This window comes from Molothrus aeneus, chromosome 21 (assembly GCF_037042795.1).
Source record: "Molothrus aeneus isolate 106 chromosome 21, BPBGC_Maene_1.0, whole genome shotgun sequence".
Classification (NCBI taxonomy): domain Eukaryota; kingdom Metazoa; phylum Chordata; class Aves; order Passeriformes; family Icteridae; genus Molothrus; species Molothrus aeneus.
The window spans coordinates 4,182,570-4,198,249 of NC_089666.1; the positions used below are offsets into that span (position 1 = coordinate 4,182,570).

At 45.9% G+C, this 15,680-nt stretch overlaps 2 protein-coding genes across 2 annotated transcripts; one reads left to right on the plus strand and one right to left on the minus strand.

The window, feature by feature from the left end:
- Window positions 1-7: 7 nt before the first annotated feature.
- On the minus strand, window positions 8-7,448 carry PARK7 (Parkinsonism associated deglycase). Its single transcript, XM_066563992.1, has 7 exons — window positions 7,320-7,448; window positions 5,127-5,260; window positions 4,369-4,470; window positions 3,623-3,682; window positions 2,794-2,863; window positions 1,176-1,262; window positions 8-473 (listed from the first exon to the last, which is right to left on the minus strand). The coding sequence occupies exons 2-7, from the start codon at window positions 5,214-5,216 to the stop codon at window positions 313-315; spliced, it is 570 nt and encodes a 189-aa protein (XP_066420089.1). The 5' UTR covers window positions 5,217-5,260; window positions 7,320-7,448; the 3' UTR covers window positions 8-312.
- A 1,183-nt stretch (window positions 7,449-8,631) lies between these two features.
- Window positions 8,632-12,045, plus strand: TNFRSF9 (TNF receptor superfamily member 9). Its single transcript, XM_066563991.1, has 7 exons — window positions 8,632-8,731; window positions 8,802-8,921; window positions 9,105-9,242; window positions 9,701-9,767; window positions 9,869-10,005; window positions 10,230-10,364; window positions 11,740-12,045. Exons 1-7 carry the CDS (start codon window positions 8,632-8,634, stop codon window positions 11,862-11,864), a joined length of 822 nt encoding a protein of 273 aa, XP_066420088.1. The 3' UTR covers window positions 11,865-12,045.
- The last annotated feature ends 3,635 nt before the right edge of the window (window positions 12,046-15,680 follow it).

Here is a 15,680-nt window from a genome sequence, read left to right on the forward strand (position 1 = left end):
ACACCAGTAGGGATGCTCTATTTTTATTTACTCAGCAAACATTTTTCCATGTGATTTTTAAATGCCATCCAAGAACTAACTAGGATTATTAGATGCTGGCTGCTTTTTTGTGATAGAGCTTTTTCCTAACAGGATGTTTTTCCTGAAGTGAAGACCTTTGGCTTGTTAAGGTATCCCAGTTACTAATCCAGGTAAGCACAGTTACTAATTTCACCCACAATTAAAGTGTATTTACAACAGTGCACATTACAGTTATTCTACAAAGGATAGGACTATCTAAATTTGTCCTAGTGCCTCTCCCACACCAGGATTTCAATCTTTCAGTATTAGAGGTGCCTTCACCTGTTCAGCCACTTCCTTGCCCAGCAGAGTTTCCACGATGGCCAAGCCAAACTCAAAGCTGGTGCCAGGCCCGCGGCTGGTGAGGATGTTGCCGTCCTTCTCCACGCGGCTCTCCGAGTAGGAGTAGTGTGCTTGGGGACACAACAGCAGCAGGGTCAGTGTCCAGTGTCCTCCACAGTGCCACAGAGGCCACAAGGACCCCAGCACTGCCCCTGAGCAGCTCATCCCTGCCTGCTGTCCTCAGGGCCCACAGGGAGCTCATTCCCAAGGTGTGGGAATGCTCCTCTGGTTCCTAAAGCTGCTCAAAAAGCTCTCACTGAGCCTGTCAGCTCCCATGAGGTTATTTCTGGAAGTCAGACTGCTTTTGTGGAGCTGTTCACAAATTTCTTTTATTCCAAATGCATGCAGAAGATATTGGGGGAACCCATCTGCTCCCCTCCAGCCTCATTAATGCTCAAGAATGACTCTCAGTGTTTCACCATCCCCTCCCTTAGGCTGCAGAAAGAAGTGTGGAGCCATCAGCTGCCACAGAACCAAAGCATCACTCACAGGAGAGCAGGAAAGGTGCTCCCAGAGTTTGCTGTAGGGACCATTGAGGCAAAGAACCAAAGGGGCAAGAGATGGCTCAGCCTCAAGGGGATAAGGCAATAAATGCTCCTAACATGATTCCCCCAAGGATGAGAGTGTTAGTGCAGCCCTCTATTCTCCAGTGATAATAGACACAATTCAGAGAGAAAGGCAAGGAAAAAAAAGGCTTTTCTCCTTTTTTAAATTGTGGGTTCAGGTAAAAAAAAAATTTAAAAAATCTGAGAAGGGTTTGGACAGAAACATACCCCCATTCATCATTTTGTCTTTGGCCAAAGGATGTGTTGTGACTTTGCTTCCATACCCAATCCCATGGGCCAGAAGGGCAGTAGGACCTGTAAGAACACAAAGTTGCACCAGTGAGGAATTGCCTTCTGCTGCACTGACAGGAACAGGTATTTGGGCATTAGGACCCTCAGGGGTCAAAGCTCACTGGGGACAGACTACTTTTTATAAACACTGATGCCAGTCCTATCTCTGAAGCAAAAAGCTCTCACATTACAGTTCACACTGAAGTCCTACCCATGACTGTGCTGCCTTTGAAGGAGTGAAGAACAACCCACCTCCAGACATTTTATTTAAAACTGCTTGATATTAAGAAACAAAAGGTCTGCATTTCAATCTGAACATTAATTACCTACAATTACTTTACAACCTTGTTAAGCCTTGAATTAAGACTTAACAGATAGGATTTCATTTGAGCAAGTCTCTACATGCTGCAGTTGTGTGCCAAGCAGTATTTTGGACAGATCATGGACTAACTATTCCATTTTTGGTTTCAAGAGTTTCTCTTTTCTTTTCATACTTCCTCCTTACCCTGAACTGAGTAAAGAATTTGTGTCAAGAAGTGCTAACTCATCAGACAGGAAATCCTTATGGGAACTCCAACAGAAACTGAAGGCAGGATTTGTATGACATGAGTTTCATTTCTGTTAATTTGTTTAATTCTGGATTGAGTACAGGAAATAACCTCCTTTGTGTTCAGCTGGAATGAGCTCTATGAATTATCCTGCTTACAAGCAAAGGCCTCTACTGGGCAGATGTGAATTTGGGACACAGATGAAGCAGCACAAGAGCATCACTGCCAAGCTGAGGAATGTTCACAGCCCTGTGTGCCCAGCACCTAAACGGGGAAGAAAAGCAGAAAACCCCTCCAGCAATGTACCAAAATCCAAAAGTGAAAATCACCTCCTGGAACACCCTCTGACTGCCTTTTATGCATTCATCATCTCTCTCCTCACTCTCAGTCTCAGCTCCCTAGACCAGCCTTCAGTTGCAGTATTGGCAATTTCAGCATTGGCAATTTTTCACTTTGCTTCTTAGAACACAAATCTTACAAAGTTCATTATATGGATGCCAAGCTGTGCAGAATATGTAAGCAGACAACCCTCTCCTCAAAGCAAGTCAAGGCCATTTTTTGCTGCAGCTCAGGAAGGGTGAGACTGTAATTCTATATTTCTGGCCTTCTTTCTGAAGCTAAAGGGCAGGAGTGGTTATGTGAGATAAATTTACAGCAATGATATTCTGCCAGGGCTGTACACTTGCAGAAAGATCATCAGAACAAGCACACACTTTAAAAAAAATCCTAGCATTCTACATATCACTTTTTATTTTAAAGACAGTAACACAACTGATTGGAAAGAACTAGGTAACAACCTGAACTTGCAGGATAAATGTTCACAATTACTTTAGATTTCTCTGCTATTAAATTTACAAAAAAATCAGATGCTGAAAGATGTATGTCTATATATTCAGGCACAAATTCCTGGTACTAAATTACAGGAACACAGATTTCTAAGACAGGAAACTCTTCATGCTCCTTCAAAATATCCAAATGCTTTAGAAAGCAAGACTTTGCTAACCCACCTGCACATATTGCAGCAATCAGGCCTTTTCTGCTTTCCTGGTCCTTCAAAATGTCTTTGACAGCAGCAGACTGTATGAAGAAACATCACAAGTCATTGTTTGGAGTTGGTTATTTGAAGCAAAGTTGAAACAGTTTTCACTAAAATTTTATAAACATATTTTGTACAGAAAACCAATTGGAATTTTTCCTCCCTGCCCCAGGACAGAGGGCAATGAGAACATTAAAAAGGAGAAAAACTGAAACCAAAACATGCTTGCCCCAGAAGGAAAGAGGAAGGAAATGAGAAGGAACTGCAAGGAAAGTTCACATGAAAGCTGGTTAACCCATGGCCATAAAAAGTTGTTTGAAAATACAGGACCAACAGAAAATAGTATTCATAAGATACCTCCAGACAGTCTCTATAGATCAATTTGTTTGTCTGCCTGCCTTCCACAAGGACTTCATACCAGCCCAGAGACAGAATTCTGCAAGGGAGCAGAGTCCCTTGGGTTTGGACAATTTTGTGTCTCAGCAATAAATCCTCATTTGCAACTGCTTCATCTTCATATGAGTATGAACAGAGATCTTCCCATAAAGCACAACATTTTTATTCTGTTATATTCTCTCCATTTTTATTCTGTTTTACTTGGTACTCTTGGCCAAGAATTTACCCAGCTGTCCCACCTATATAATCACAAGAAGGCTTAAGACCATTAACAATTGGTTTATTGATTCATTCAGAAGAGAATTTTTAGATGCTGAACTGAATATGCAGGATTGCCAAACAAGTGCTGACCACTCCACTGCTCATAAGAATGCCCATGAATTTTTAAAATGCCAGAACTTTACCTCAGACAAGTTTTGAGCCCCAAGGTTCCCTCCAGGCAGGACCACAACATCATAAGGCCCCTAAACAAAGATAAAACTCTTCTGTTGAATAGAGGCTGATACACACATTACACTCTTCACATACATTACCATGTTTGAAGACCACTGTAGCTGATTCAAGTGGCAAGCAAAGAAATCGACCTTTTCTTCCACTGAACAACACTTCATGATCAGAAAAACAGTTCCAATTATGACAAAAATACTACTTCCTGTTCCAGGAAAAGCCTATTATCAATTAAGTCTCTCACAGAACTGACTTTTAAGCCTAGTGCACTTAAAAGCTTCAGCAAGCGACAGCTCTTGTGTTGTAAAGTGGTTTTGCTCCAACCTTACTGTACAGTTCTAACTATGACATTATTTAGCTTCCCATCAGAACTTTTGAGTTGGCCCAAATCACAGGATTTTGTTGAGCCTACTAACAGGAAAAATAAAGCTCTGTGACTGGCCCTTTGCAAAAATCAAATACCTGGGCAGAATTAAGAAATCTGTCTGAACCTAGCAGGGTATGAAGCAGGATGTCACTCAAGTGGGATGTACAGTTCTGTAATTCACTGCTACTCAGAGTTAACACAACATGCAACCTATGTCCAAAGGTACTGCATAAGCTTTCCAAATTCACCTCAGAAATTTGGTGAACTTCTCAGAATGTACCTCAGAAACTGTGAGAGAGACTGTGCTGGCCATTATATCAGAGGGTGCTGACCAACCTCTTTTCTGGCATCTTCAAGACTGGCATCAGGACAAATGAAGACATCTCGACTGCACTGCACTGGTTCTTTTCCTGTTAGGCCTGCAACAGTCACCTTGATCTAACAGGAGAACAAATATATTATTACAAAACAAGAATTCAGGGCATTTTTCTTATATGTTAGTTCTTAAGTAATAGAAGCAAAGCTGTACTGAGAGCTTGTTCCTCTTATGACAGCCAAAACGGGAAGCACAGTGATGGAATGACAAAGTAGTGGGAGAAGGTAATTTTTACTTCAGTCATTTCTATATAAGTGAAGTTGGTGTGTTTATTTAAAGTATTATTTTCATTCCTAATCAAATAACACTGTGCTACTATAACTGCAAGAGTAACAAACAGCTTGAGGAATCCCAACAGCCAGAACTGTAGTAAATAGCTTTTCTTGAGCTACTTTTGAAATTCAGTTAAGCAATGTCATGAGCTGCAATGTACTGAGGTTTTCAGACCCCTATAGAAGAGGCACTTCCAGTTACTACACATGGAAGTAGCTGTGTTTTCTGACAGAGTAGGATTTACTTGAAATATTTGCTCTAGTTCACATCAGATTTGTATTTTGAAAGGTTACCAAGAAATGTCAGCATGACACAAATATTTGCTAACCAGAGATGATGGAGGTAAATTTTTACTTCACAGACCACACACTGAATTCCTGGAAATGAACCTCAACTTGAAGCAATGATTTCCCCCTGACCAGATTATTCACTGTCTCATACTCACCCCAGCTCTTCTCATAACATCAGTGGGGATTACAGTTTCCATCTCCTCTGCCCCTTTAGCCAGGATCACCAATGCCCTCTTGGAGGCCATGTCTTGAGGGGCTGCTATTAGAGAGGTGGTTGTGAAGGAAGGGGCTGAGGGGAATAAAAAGATAATGTGGTTACAAGGCAAATCCCCTCAAATCCCCTCATGCAAGTACTTCCTCATGCTGAAAATGAACAGTAATTTGTACTTTTGCATGTTCTTTCATTTAAACCACCTCAAAACTCAATCAATATTCTTAAAATTCATTTAAATCAATATTCATATATTCATTTAAATCAATATTCATAACCATCCTGTTTAACTAAGCAGCTTTTTAGAAAGAATGCATTATGATATTAAAATATTAAGGCACTTGGGCAAGTGGGGGGCACAGCACATCAGCACCAGGAGAGGAAGCAGCTTGGCCTAATCAAGACCTTAACCATGACCTGTGTCTGCCAGAGAGAGGGGTTCAGGGTGGGTGGCAGAGCTGGTTTCAATTTGCACACCCTCAGTCTTTCCGAGATGATTGACTCCCACCCAGGCCAGCACTTACAAAAAGGGCTTGCACGAGCTTTGACCTCATGTCTGGTTTTTAGTTTCCACCCAGCATGCTGCATGAGGAGTTTCCTGTGACTTAACAGTGCCCCTGCAAAATCTCACCAACAGATTTTCTGGGTTATTTTGCAGCTTTGTGGGGGATGAAACACATGTGCACATGTGTGATGGGGGAGCAGACCACAGGACCTAGCAAATGGAACAAACTAGGCTTAAGACATTTTTTTTTTAACTTTTAAATTCAAGTTGAGGTGAATGGCCAAATTTCCATTTGAAGGTTAAGTTAAAATAACTTTACATCATGTAAAATACCTACTAACTCATACAGGTCTGAGAGAAGGCTGTGAAAGCATCTGTGATGTGAGGAGGCATTTCATGGGTCACTACTCTGGAAGACAGAGATTTCTGTCCTATGCAGGGACCTTCCACCTAGAACTGCACATAGTACCCGGGAGCTCTTCATAAAATGTGATGCATGTTTAGCTGCCTACATAAAATTATCCTCACTCTGCTTTATAGCCTCCTTTAGAATGTTATTTTCTAGGATGCAGTAATATCCAGCACAACATCCCACAGCATGCTGAACCAGCCCAAGCAGAGTAATTCACTGTGTCATATCCTACTTTTAGGGCAGCTTTATGTACTGTCAGTGCAAAGCCCACTGATCAAGCACACCCAAATCACAGGTATTAGTAATAACTCCAGAACAACAGCTTCTTAATAGCTTGAGGGTACACATTGATTCTGCAAAATTTTCATATGAATATGACTAGCAAAAAAAGACCTGAATAGCCAACATGCAGAAATGCTGCACTTGCTTTTTACTGAAGAAAAATAGTCTAGATCACAGCTTGCATCCCTGTCTTTCATTAATTCTTCAGATGAAAACAGGCACCTGATCCTGCAACCTTTACTCTTTCTCCTAGTTTTGCAAAATGCAGTCTCTCCATAGTGCCTTTAGATTTTTATTGTACAATTCCTGAGCATTAGTACTGTTCTTCATGTGGGTGCATATGTAAATAGCTGTCCCACTACTACGGAAAGACAGTTTTTGAGAAGGCAGGACTAAGTTACACAGACCTAACAACAACTTAATTTAACAAGTCATTTAACAATCTACCTACACATAGTAAATGCCAGCCGCCCATTTGCTCCTCAGTGCAGCTAAGGCCGCCTCAAACCTCTCACCCAAATGTTCAGCCCTGTGTGGGTACACGAGCCTTTCTGGAGATGGTGAATCAGAAACTCTAACCAGGGTGGCTTTAAAAGAAATCACACCCTGCAGCGCCCCGAGCACAGAGCCGCTATCCGCAGGCAGGGCAGGGCTGCAGGCGCAGAGGCGCGGCCCGCCCGGGTGGAAAGGCCGCGCGTTCCCATCGGTTCGTGAGGGACACGGCGCCATTCCCCGCGGCAGGGACGGCACGGGCCGGGCCCGGGCATGGGCCGAGGCCTCCTCACGGGCACGGCGGGGCTTCGGGCCCTGCAACGCGGCCGCCTGGGCACCGCAAGCCGGCCCAGCTACCGAACCCTCCGCCCACACCGACACCCCCGCCCGCCAGGGCTCTCCGGGCCGGGCCCGCGGCGGCCGCAGCGGCGGCGGCCACAACTCACCTCAGCGGGGCCGCGGGCGGCTCTGGGGCGCTCCGCCCCGGCCCCGGCACCGCCCGCGCTCCGCCCCGGCCTCGCCCCGCCGTTCCCCCGCGCTGCCGGCACGCTCCGCTTTTCTCACGGTCTCTCGGAACGCAGAGAGTGCTCCGGTGCCCGCACCGTGACACGAGTCACCTCCTACGGCGGCGCAACCGCAAACCGAGCTGCTGCTGCCGCCACTGCCACTGCCACTGCCACTGCTACTGCTACTGCTGCTGCTGCTGCCCCTCGGGCAGCCCCTCACGGACCGAGCAGAACCGAGCCTTGCTCTTCTCCGCCCTCTGCCCGAAGCGTCTGCCCGACACTTGTGTTTCCTCAGGCTCACGGTGCACAGGGAATGCCTGTGGCTCAGGGATGATGCTGCCCTGGTTTTAAGGAGTTTCGGTGTTTTGAAGGACAGACAGAGCTGCTAGCGGGGACCTTTAGGACTGCAAAGCCGTGCTGGGTACAAGCCTGCTCGCAGGTGCTGGCAGGCCCGGTCTGGCTTCGGACTCACGAGAGCTCCGGCAGAGCAGCTCAAATCCAGGGGAGGAGAGCCGGTCATAGGGAAGGACCGCTGAGGGCTCTGCCGGGATCGATGAGGGGTTCAGCTCCCGCTACGGGGCGCTTTGTGTGCTGCCCACAGCGGACTCCGCTCAGAACCCTGGACAGGCTGGTCCTTGCTCTGCCTGCCCGTGTGCCGGCACACACAGGCAGGGCACACACACACGGACCATACGTTCGCTTCTCAGTTATAACTCAGCACCCAGCGTTCACCATCTCTGCTCCTGCCCGGCTCAGGGAGAGAACCGCGCCCGGGGATTGGCTGCGGGGAGGTGCAGGGGGCGGGACCAGGCCCGGGGATTGGCTGCGAGGGGCCGCAGGGGGCGGGGCCGCGCCGCTCCCGTGCCGGCCGGCGGGAGCTCCGCACGCTCCCGGCCGGGGCGCGGCGCTCCCCGCGTGTCCCCGCGGTGCCCATGTGCTCTCAGCATCCCCGGCACGGCTGTGGCCTGCCAGCCCCGCCTCTCGCCTTTCATCTCCCGGGGATTCCACGCCGCACTCACCGGGAAGCCCCAGTGGTGAAAAGGCGACCGCTGACCGGCATCGCTGAGAGAGCTCTGCGGGCGCTGCCCGGCAGAACTGAGGGGTCGCGCCTCTGGGAGGGTCCGGAAAGTCCCGCCGGGCCGGGGATTCCCCGCCGCCCCCGGGATGACGCAGCCAGGCCCCCCGGGGGCGGTGGCTAAGGGCCGGTGCCGGGTGTCCCGCGCGCAGTCCCCGCTCCGTCCCGCTCCGACCCATGGCTCCGGGCCGGGCGCTGCTGCCCGCGGCGCTGCTGGCGCTGGCGCTGAGCCCGGCACCCGCGGCCGCGCTGCCCTGCGGCGCTCACTGCCCGGCGGGTAAGGACCGTACCGGGGGGCGGTGACCGCCGTGTCCCGGCCCGTGTGACCGCCGTGTCTCGCCCCGCAGGTACCTTCGCGAGCCCCGGCTGCGGACGGGGAGCGGGCGCGCCGTGCAAGCCCTGCCCGGCCGGCACCTTCTCCAGCGCGGCGGGAAGCAGCGACTGCAGGATGTGTCGGCACTGCGAAGGTACCGGCGGCGACGCCACCAGCCCTGCTGTGACCTCCCGTGGCAACGCCGTGCCCGGGTGGCACCTGCACGGCGGGGGACGCGCCTCTGGCCAAATAACGCTGAAGCCGCCAGCCTGGTTCTTGTGAGAGCAAAGGTCCACGCTGGGCGTGCTGTAAGCTAACACTGGTTTTCCCCTTGCAGCACCGTTTCAGTATTTGAAAAATTGCTCCTCAACCAGCGATGCTGAATGCACGTGCAAGGAGGGCTATCGCTGCGGCGATGATCGCTGCACCTTCTGCACCCGAAGCTGTGGCGTGGGTCAGGAGAGCACCAGCAACGGTAGGATCACCTTTCCCCAGCAGCTGAAAGCCCCTCTGCTTCCTGCACCAGACAGAAGCAGATAGAGGAAGGACCTCGAGAGATAAAAGCTGCCACCGGTGCTAAGCACTCTGCATGGTGTGTGGAGTGAGCTCAGAGCAGACAAACCCACCACACTGAGCCCTAGTGCAGCTCAAATCCTGCACCAGTTAGTTCCCTTTGTATGGCAGCTCTTTGCCTGCCAGCATGAGGAAGACAGAACTCTGGAGTTAGGCATGGTTTGTGGCATCTTGTGCCAAATCAACTGGTTTTTTAGCCAAATACTTTACTGGTCTGTGGCTGACAGGGAAAGACTTGCCTTGCATACTCAGAGCTGCTTATAAAGTGGTAATTCTGACATTGTACAAGCAGGCAAAAATAACGTTTCATATGTTACATTTTAAATGTTGTACAATTTTACCTGTCCTTGTCTGTTGAAGGTTGCCGGACTTGCCGCTATGGAACCTTTAATGATCAGCCCAGTGGGTCCTGTAAAAACTGGACAATGTAAGTAAATCAAAAAAAAGTTAAAATGCTACCACTATTACACTTGACTGGAATTTAAGAAATTTTTTTCTTTTCCCCGTTTTGCTGTAAATGTCCTTCAGGTGCTCTGGAAACCAAATCCTGGTGCCTGGAACTCCAGCAAAAGATGTCATTTGCAAACATGCTTCAGTTAATTCCACTTTAGTCACTACTCTACCTACAACATCTCTTGACATTCCATTTTATATCACCGTGCCAGGTGAGTCATTGTGCAATATTGCTTATGGAGGTAAAGAATTATGACCTACTTAAACATACCGTAGCACATTCACCTTCCATTCAAAGCAAAAGTCCTTCCTTCTATGCATTTCCAGTGTTGCAGACTGATCCAGAAGCAGAATGGGAGACAAAGTTTTCAGCTAATTCAAGGGCAGTAGAATTTTGTTCTGTTAAGACTCTCAGAGAATGTTATTTGTTTCCTAGGGAAGGATGTTCAGGCAGACACAATCAGGATTTCTCTCGCTGTGGCTGGGCTGTCGTGCTTGGTGTTTCTGCTGCCTTTGTGCATCTGCTTCAGTGTCTGGCAGAAAAAGAAACTACATGCTGTCTTCAAGAAAAGTAAGATAAATACGCTCTTCAGTTTTTCTTTTTGAAACTAGACAGAAGTCAGGAATCCAGGTTAAGTGCCTTACAAAGGTAGTTGCAATAGCTTTGGGTTTTTTGGCCTTGTAAGTCAGAAGCAAATGAAAGGGAAACAGTTTTGGAATTTTTATTGCAGAAAGCAATAAAAATTTGCTGTGGGCATTAGGTCAAGTGCATGCTTATCCTTATAAGTGGACTATTTGTGGTAGATGAGAAAACTCAGCTACTCCAGTTAAAGGCCAGTTCCTTTTATGACTTCCGAGCATCATCCTTGGCCTGTGTGGCTGTAACCCCTTGGAGTTCTCTCTGCTCCAGAGAGGACACAGGGCCTGCAGTGAGTGTCTTGGAGCTCTGGCTGCAGAAGGAGAGGGGCATCAGTCAGGGTGTGCTGCTACACAGGAGCAGAGTCAGCTTGAATCCAGCACTGCCCTCTGAGAGCTCCTAAGTCCTGGGCACACACAAGAGTTCACAAAGATGAAGCATTCAATGTTGTTTATAGTTGGTTTGTTCAGTTTTTTGGGAAGTTCTCTCTCCCTTTCTCTTCCCCTGTTCTAAGGATGAGGTCTGAATCTTCTAGTGTAACTCTAAATACATTAGACCATAGCGGTGCAAAAATCTATTTCCCTCATGCTGGTTTTCCTTTCATTGCCATGACAGACAGACACCAGAGGCCCTGCTGAATTAAGGAAAACAAAGAGTGATAAATTAGTTTTATCAGATACACATGCTGTAGAGGAATAATTTCAGATTATAGAATAATGTGGAAGATTTTTTTTCTCTTCCTGACATCCTGCATTTGTCACAGAGGGATGGTGAAATAAGATGGCTGAATAAATGAACAGAAAGGGGACATTTGTCCAGTTCTGGGCCCTTCACTTCAAGAAACATTGGGGTGCTGGAGTCAGTCCAGAGGAGGGTAACAAAGCTGGGGAAGAATCTAGAAGGTAAAGCCTTTGAGGAGTGGCTGAGGGAACTGGGGTTGTTTAGTCAAGAGAAAAGAAGGATCAGGGGAGACCCTGCCCTCTACACCTCCCTGAAATGTGGCTGTAGCCAGATGGGGATCAGCCTTTTCTCCCCGTGGCAGGACAAGAGGACACAGCCTTAAGCTACACCAGGGAAGTTCAGGTTGGAGATGAGGAGGAATTTCTTCCCAGAAAGGGTTGTTAAAGACTGGAATGGGCTACCCAGGAGGTGGTGGAGTCACTGTCCCTGGAGGTGTTCAAGAAACAACTGGACATGGCACTCAGAGCTCTGGTCTGGTTTACAGCATGGACAGTCAAAGTTGCACTAAATGGTCTCAGAGGTCTTTTCCAACCTAACTGATTCTGTGAATCTGTTCTCTTTTTTTCAGTGCACACACCTGAGCAGTCAGTTCAGGAAGATGATGCCTGCAGCTGCAACTTCCCTGAGGAAGAACAAGGTGAATATCAGAGTCCTGGCAAATCCACAGAATTGAGAGATCTTCTGGAGAACTAGAAATTGAACTGTCCAAGTCAGCCACATTTGAGTTTTCTTTTGGAACACAGAACAAGAAGCTGTTTATGTAAATAGAGCAGGTGTCAGCACCTGAGTGCTAGAGCAGTAAAAAGCTCAGCCACCGGGGAAAAGGTATTTTTTTAATATTTCTTAAAAAAATAATAAAAAACCCTCAAAACTGTTTGCTGATTTACTTCCTCTATGAGTAAGGATTTACATGTAGAAAGAAATACTGCATTTTAAAGCTCTAACAGAAGTGCAGAATAGTTTTCTGGTCCATCATTAATGTTACCTGAGCCATAAGTTACATGCATTCCAAAAGGATCTGAAGCTAAAAAGGAGATCACATTGTAGAGTCACTGGTGACATTCACAATCTCTTAATACCAGCCATCCTCTTGAGTCTGGAGCTCCTCCCAGCAGTCCTGGGCTTTGTGTGTAAATACAGATGGAGCTCATTTGATCCCATCACGCCTGGAAAAAGATCCCTCACCACTGCACCCATCCTTACATGCAGGGGAAAAGAAGCCATGAAAATCTTGAGCTGCAAAGTGCTCCACAGCAGCATCTGCTGTTGTGTTGGCTGGAGGGAGGCAGTGGAAACACTGAGAGAAGCTGTGGTTGACTTGAACTTAGAAATAGCTGTAACTTTGCAGCTGGACTGCACCACCTTCAGCCCTACATCAGTCAGCTTTGATCTTTTGGGTGACGTAAACTTTATGTACATTGCAGTTGTAAGTGTGATATCTTTGTGGTACTATTTTTGTAACTGAGGTTGGAAAGATTTTAACATCAGACACTGTATCTGTCTCTTTGATCAAATATCTGTTAACTTTGGTCCTGAGAAAAAAGAAAATACATGTTTGAGTCAGGACATTCGCAACACGGTTTTTAACCATTTACAAAACTCACATATTTTATTACTTCACTAAATGTTATTCAAAAAATAGAATGAAGACCCACCAGTATGTGGGTTAAAGGTGATTTTCCCCTCTCTGATTTCAATGAAGGAGAAAACTATTTTGCATTTGAACAACGACAAGCCATCTCTTCATTCAGCAGGTTACAATAGCAGATTCTTTTCACCAAGCCACACTTACACATTACACATAAACTTATGTACAAGTAAATATAAAATAGTAAGTTTTAAATAGTGAGAAAATAAATGCCATAAAAAGCCCAAATTGTGAAGTTTTTATTTGTATCTCTAGCTCAAGTCTTCTCTCTATTGGTACTTTCAACCATTACGTCAAAATCACAAACTTGAAGGCGTGAACAGGACACATGAAAAGCCACCAAACTATTTATAAAGCTATCTATTTATAAATCAGAGTGACCTTTACATCATTAACTATATCTTAAAACAAGACAAAAAGACTATTTCTGCTTGTCATTAATTTCTAGCCCAAACATAAGGTAGAGAATTAATGTGCACATCCTGTAACTCAAAACATCTGGTGTTTTCTCCTTGGAAAAAAAGAGTAACGACTGGAATTTTACATGTTGCTACTAAATTCTGCATATATTTTGAAATGTATTTTGAAATGCTTCAAACAAAGTCCAAACCCCTTATTCTTCTTGTCCATACCATACCTGAAGCAGAAATGTCTGCACACATTTCCACCAAAACTGGAGTTCTGGAGTGTTTCAGGGAATAGTCATTCACAAAAGAAAGTACATTCTGAATAAAATGTTAGAAACAACCTTCCTTTCAATCAAAGAAATATGTGGATTATCTTACCTGTGACTTCTGTCATTTGAGAGTACTGAGGCCTGAATTAATGATAAACAGATTTTGTTGGCACACACATCTGTTGTCAAATGTGTGCAGATGATACAGTTCCATTTCACAGCAATGCACCGTCCCCAGCCAGCTCTGGTGACCTCAGCTCCTCTGCTGCCTCCCCCTGCCATTTTCCCTGGGCTGACACTGAGGGGATGAAGGGACAGCTCTGAGCCAGCAGGGCCAGGTGGCACCAGGTCAGCACCCAGCAGGGACATTTTTCCCCCTCCAAGAGTGGAGAAATGGCAGCAAAAGCATCTGCAGAAAAACCAAGCTCAGTGAAGTGGCTGCACAGCTCTGATTTGAACAATGGAGCTTCTGGGGGTTGTTTGTCTCTGGTTTTTGTTGTTTTTAGGCTGGGGGAACTCTCCTCCCCACATTGCCTTTGTTTCCCAAATATTACATGGAGCAGGTCAGGACAAAGGCAGGATCGACTGGAAGCATCTGCCAGCATGGTTTTTTTGTTCCCTAGAGTGAATACTCCTTTGTGGGTGAAACACCTTTTCTTTTGTATATTTTTGCTATTAATACAGCTGGTGTTGTTATTGTGTGTCTCATTCCACTGCTTTCTGGTGTTAGGAAATTGCTATTTCAAACCATGATCTCTCCTTCACTGGAAGGGGTAGGGGAAAGAAGAGTGGCTTATTTGGAGTTTAATTCCTTCCAAGCTCCAGGGAGACTGAAGCCTTTCAGTACTCAAAGGGAAGTTCTAAAGAAGAGGGAGAGGGACTTTGAACACTGACAGTGACAGGACAAAGGGGAATGGTTTTAAACTAGAAGAAATTTCAATTAGGTGTTAAGAAAGAAAGAGAGAAATTCTTTAAAAAAAGTAAAGAAAGAAAGTTTTTACTTAAAAGAGTGGTGAGGCCCTGGGAGAGCTTGCCCAGAGAAGCTGGGTTTGCCCCATCCCTGGAATTGCTCAAGGTTAGACAGGACATGGAGCATCCTGATGTATTGGTAAGATCCCTGCCCATGGCAGGGGAGTAGAACCAGATGATCTTTAAGGTCCCTTCCAGCCCAAATAATATTTTAATTCTATGGTAACTCTGAGTTTTAAGTGTTCTCTGCTTTCTGTGCATGTCTATTTTTTGACAGTCATTTAATTTATTATATAGCAAGCAAAATGGAACTGGGAATGCCCTGATGACTCTCAAGCGGCCCAGGTGGCTGAGGATGAGGTAACAGCCAGATGCAAGCTTTTTGAATTTCCATCTGTTTTTCTTGGAAGTCAGAAAGTGTCCTCTTAGCCAGGCCATGTACAGAGGCCCAAGTGATGTCAGCAAAGTTCTGAGGGCATGGAAGAAAGAGAAAAATCTCTTTAAGATAAGTATAAGCAGAGGAGCCTGCTGCTTTTTTATTGCATCCAGAACCAGCACCATTTCCTGGCATAGTTAGTGGCACCAGTAATTAAAATCATGTTCATCACATCCCTTGGCTTTGAAATTTCTTGCAAGAGTTGTGTGGCTAAGGAAAGTAAAAGGTTCATAGCAAAAGGGTTTCTGTTTCTCACCTCCTGTACAAACAGGAGTTTCTGTGCCTAATGCTTCTGGATGGTAGAGACTCTGAGACTGTAGGGGCTCCTTTAAAACATGTAAATTTCAAATAATTTTCTTAAAGTAGAATATCATTTCTTATTTTCAGTCTTTCTATCAGATCCTTCACAGGACAGAAGTAGAGTCTTCTCTGGGAGAAGACTACTTTTTGCACAGATGATGCAAAAACCTTTGTGGGAGATGTTCCATGCCAATGAGACAACACACAGGAAATACCAACAGGCAACTTGTACCCCCTCCACTTGACTTTTTGTCACCTGTTTGAAAGTCAGGGTAAGTTTCATTCTTAAAACTACACAAAGTCTTATTTTATAGCCACGTGTCACCTCAGGTCCTCTCTCAGCTGGGAACAAACCTTTCCTACTACAGGGGGCTGGAAGAGGAGCTTCTCCATAACAGCTGCTGGATATTGTCCCTGCCCTCACTGTAATAAGAAATTTTAATACAATCTATAACAAAAAATGGAATTTCTCTCTAACAT

Bases quoted from the DNA above. Each gene is read 5' to 3' on its own strand.
- PARK7 (XM_066563992.1), bottom strand. From the start codon at position 5,216: ATGGCCTCCAAGAGGGCATTGGTGATCCTGGCTAAAGGGGCAGAGGAG. The intron at 4,471-5,126 runs GTGAGTATGAGA...TTCTCCTGTTAG, and splicing joins ATGTTATGAGAAGAGCTGGG to ATCAAGGTGACTGTTGCAGG. The intron at 1,263-2,793 runs GTGGGTTAGCAA...GTGTTCTTACAG, and splicing joins GATTGCTGCAATATGTGCAG to GTCCTACTGCCCTTCTGGCC.
- TNFRSF9 (XM_066563991.1), top strand. From the start codon at position 8,632: ATGGCTCCGGGCCGGGCGCTGCTGCCCGCGGCGCTGCTGGCGCTGGCG. The intron at 10,006-10,229 runs GTGAGTCATTGT...TTTGTTTCCTAG, and splicing joins ATTTTATATCACCGTGCCAG to GGAAGGATGTTCAGGCAGAC. The intron at 10,365-11,739 runs GTAAGATAAATA...TCTTTTTTTCAG, and splicing joins ACATGCTGTCTTCAAGAAAA to TGCACACACCTGAGCAGTCA.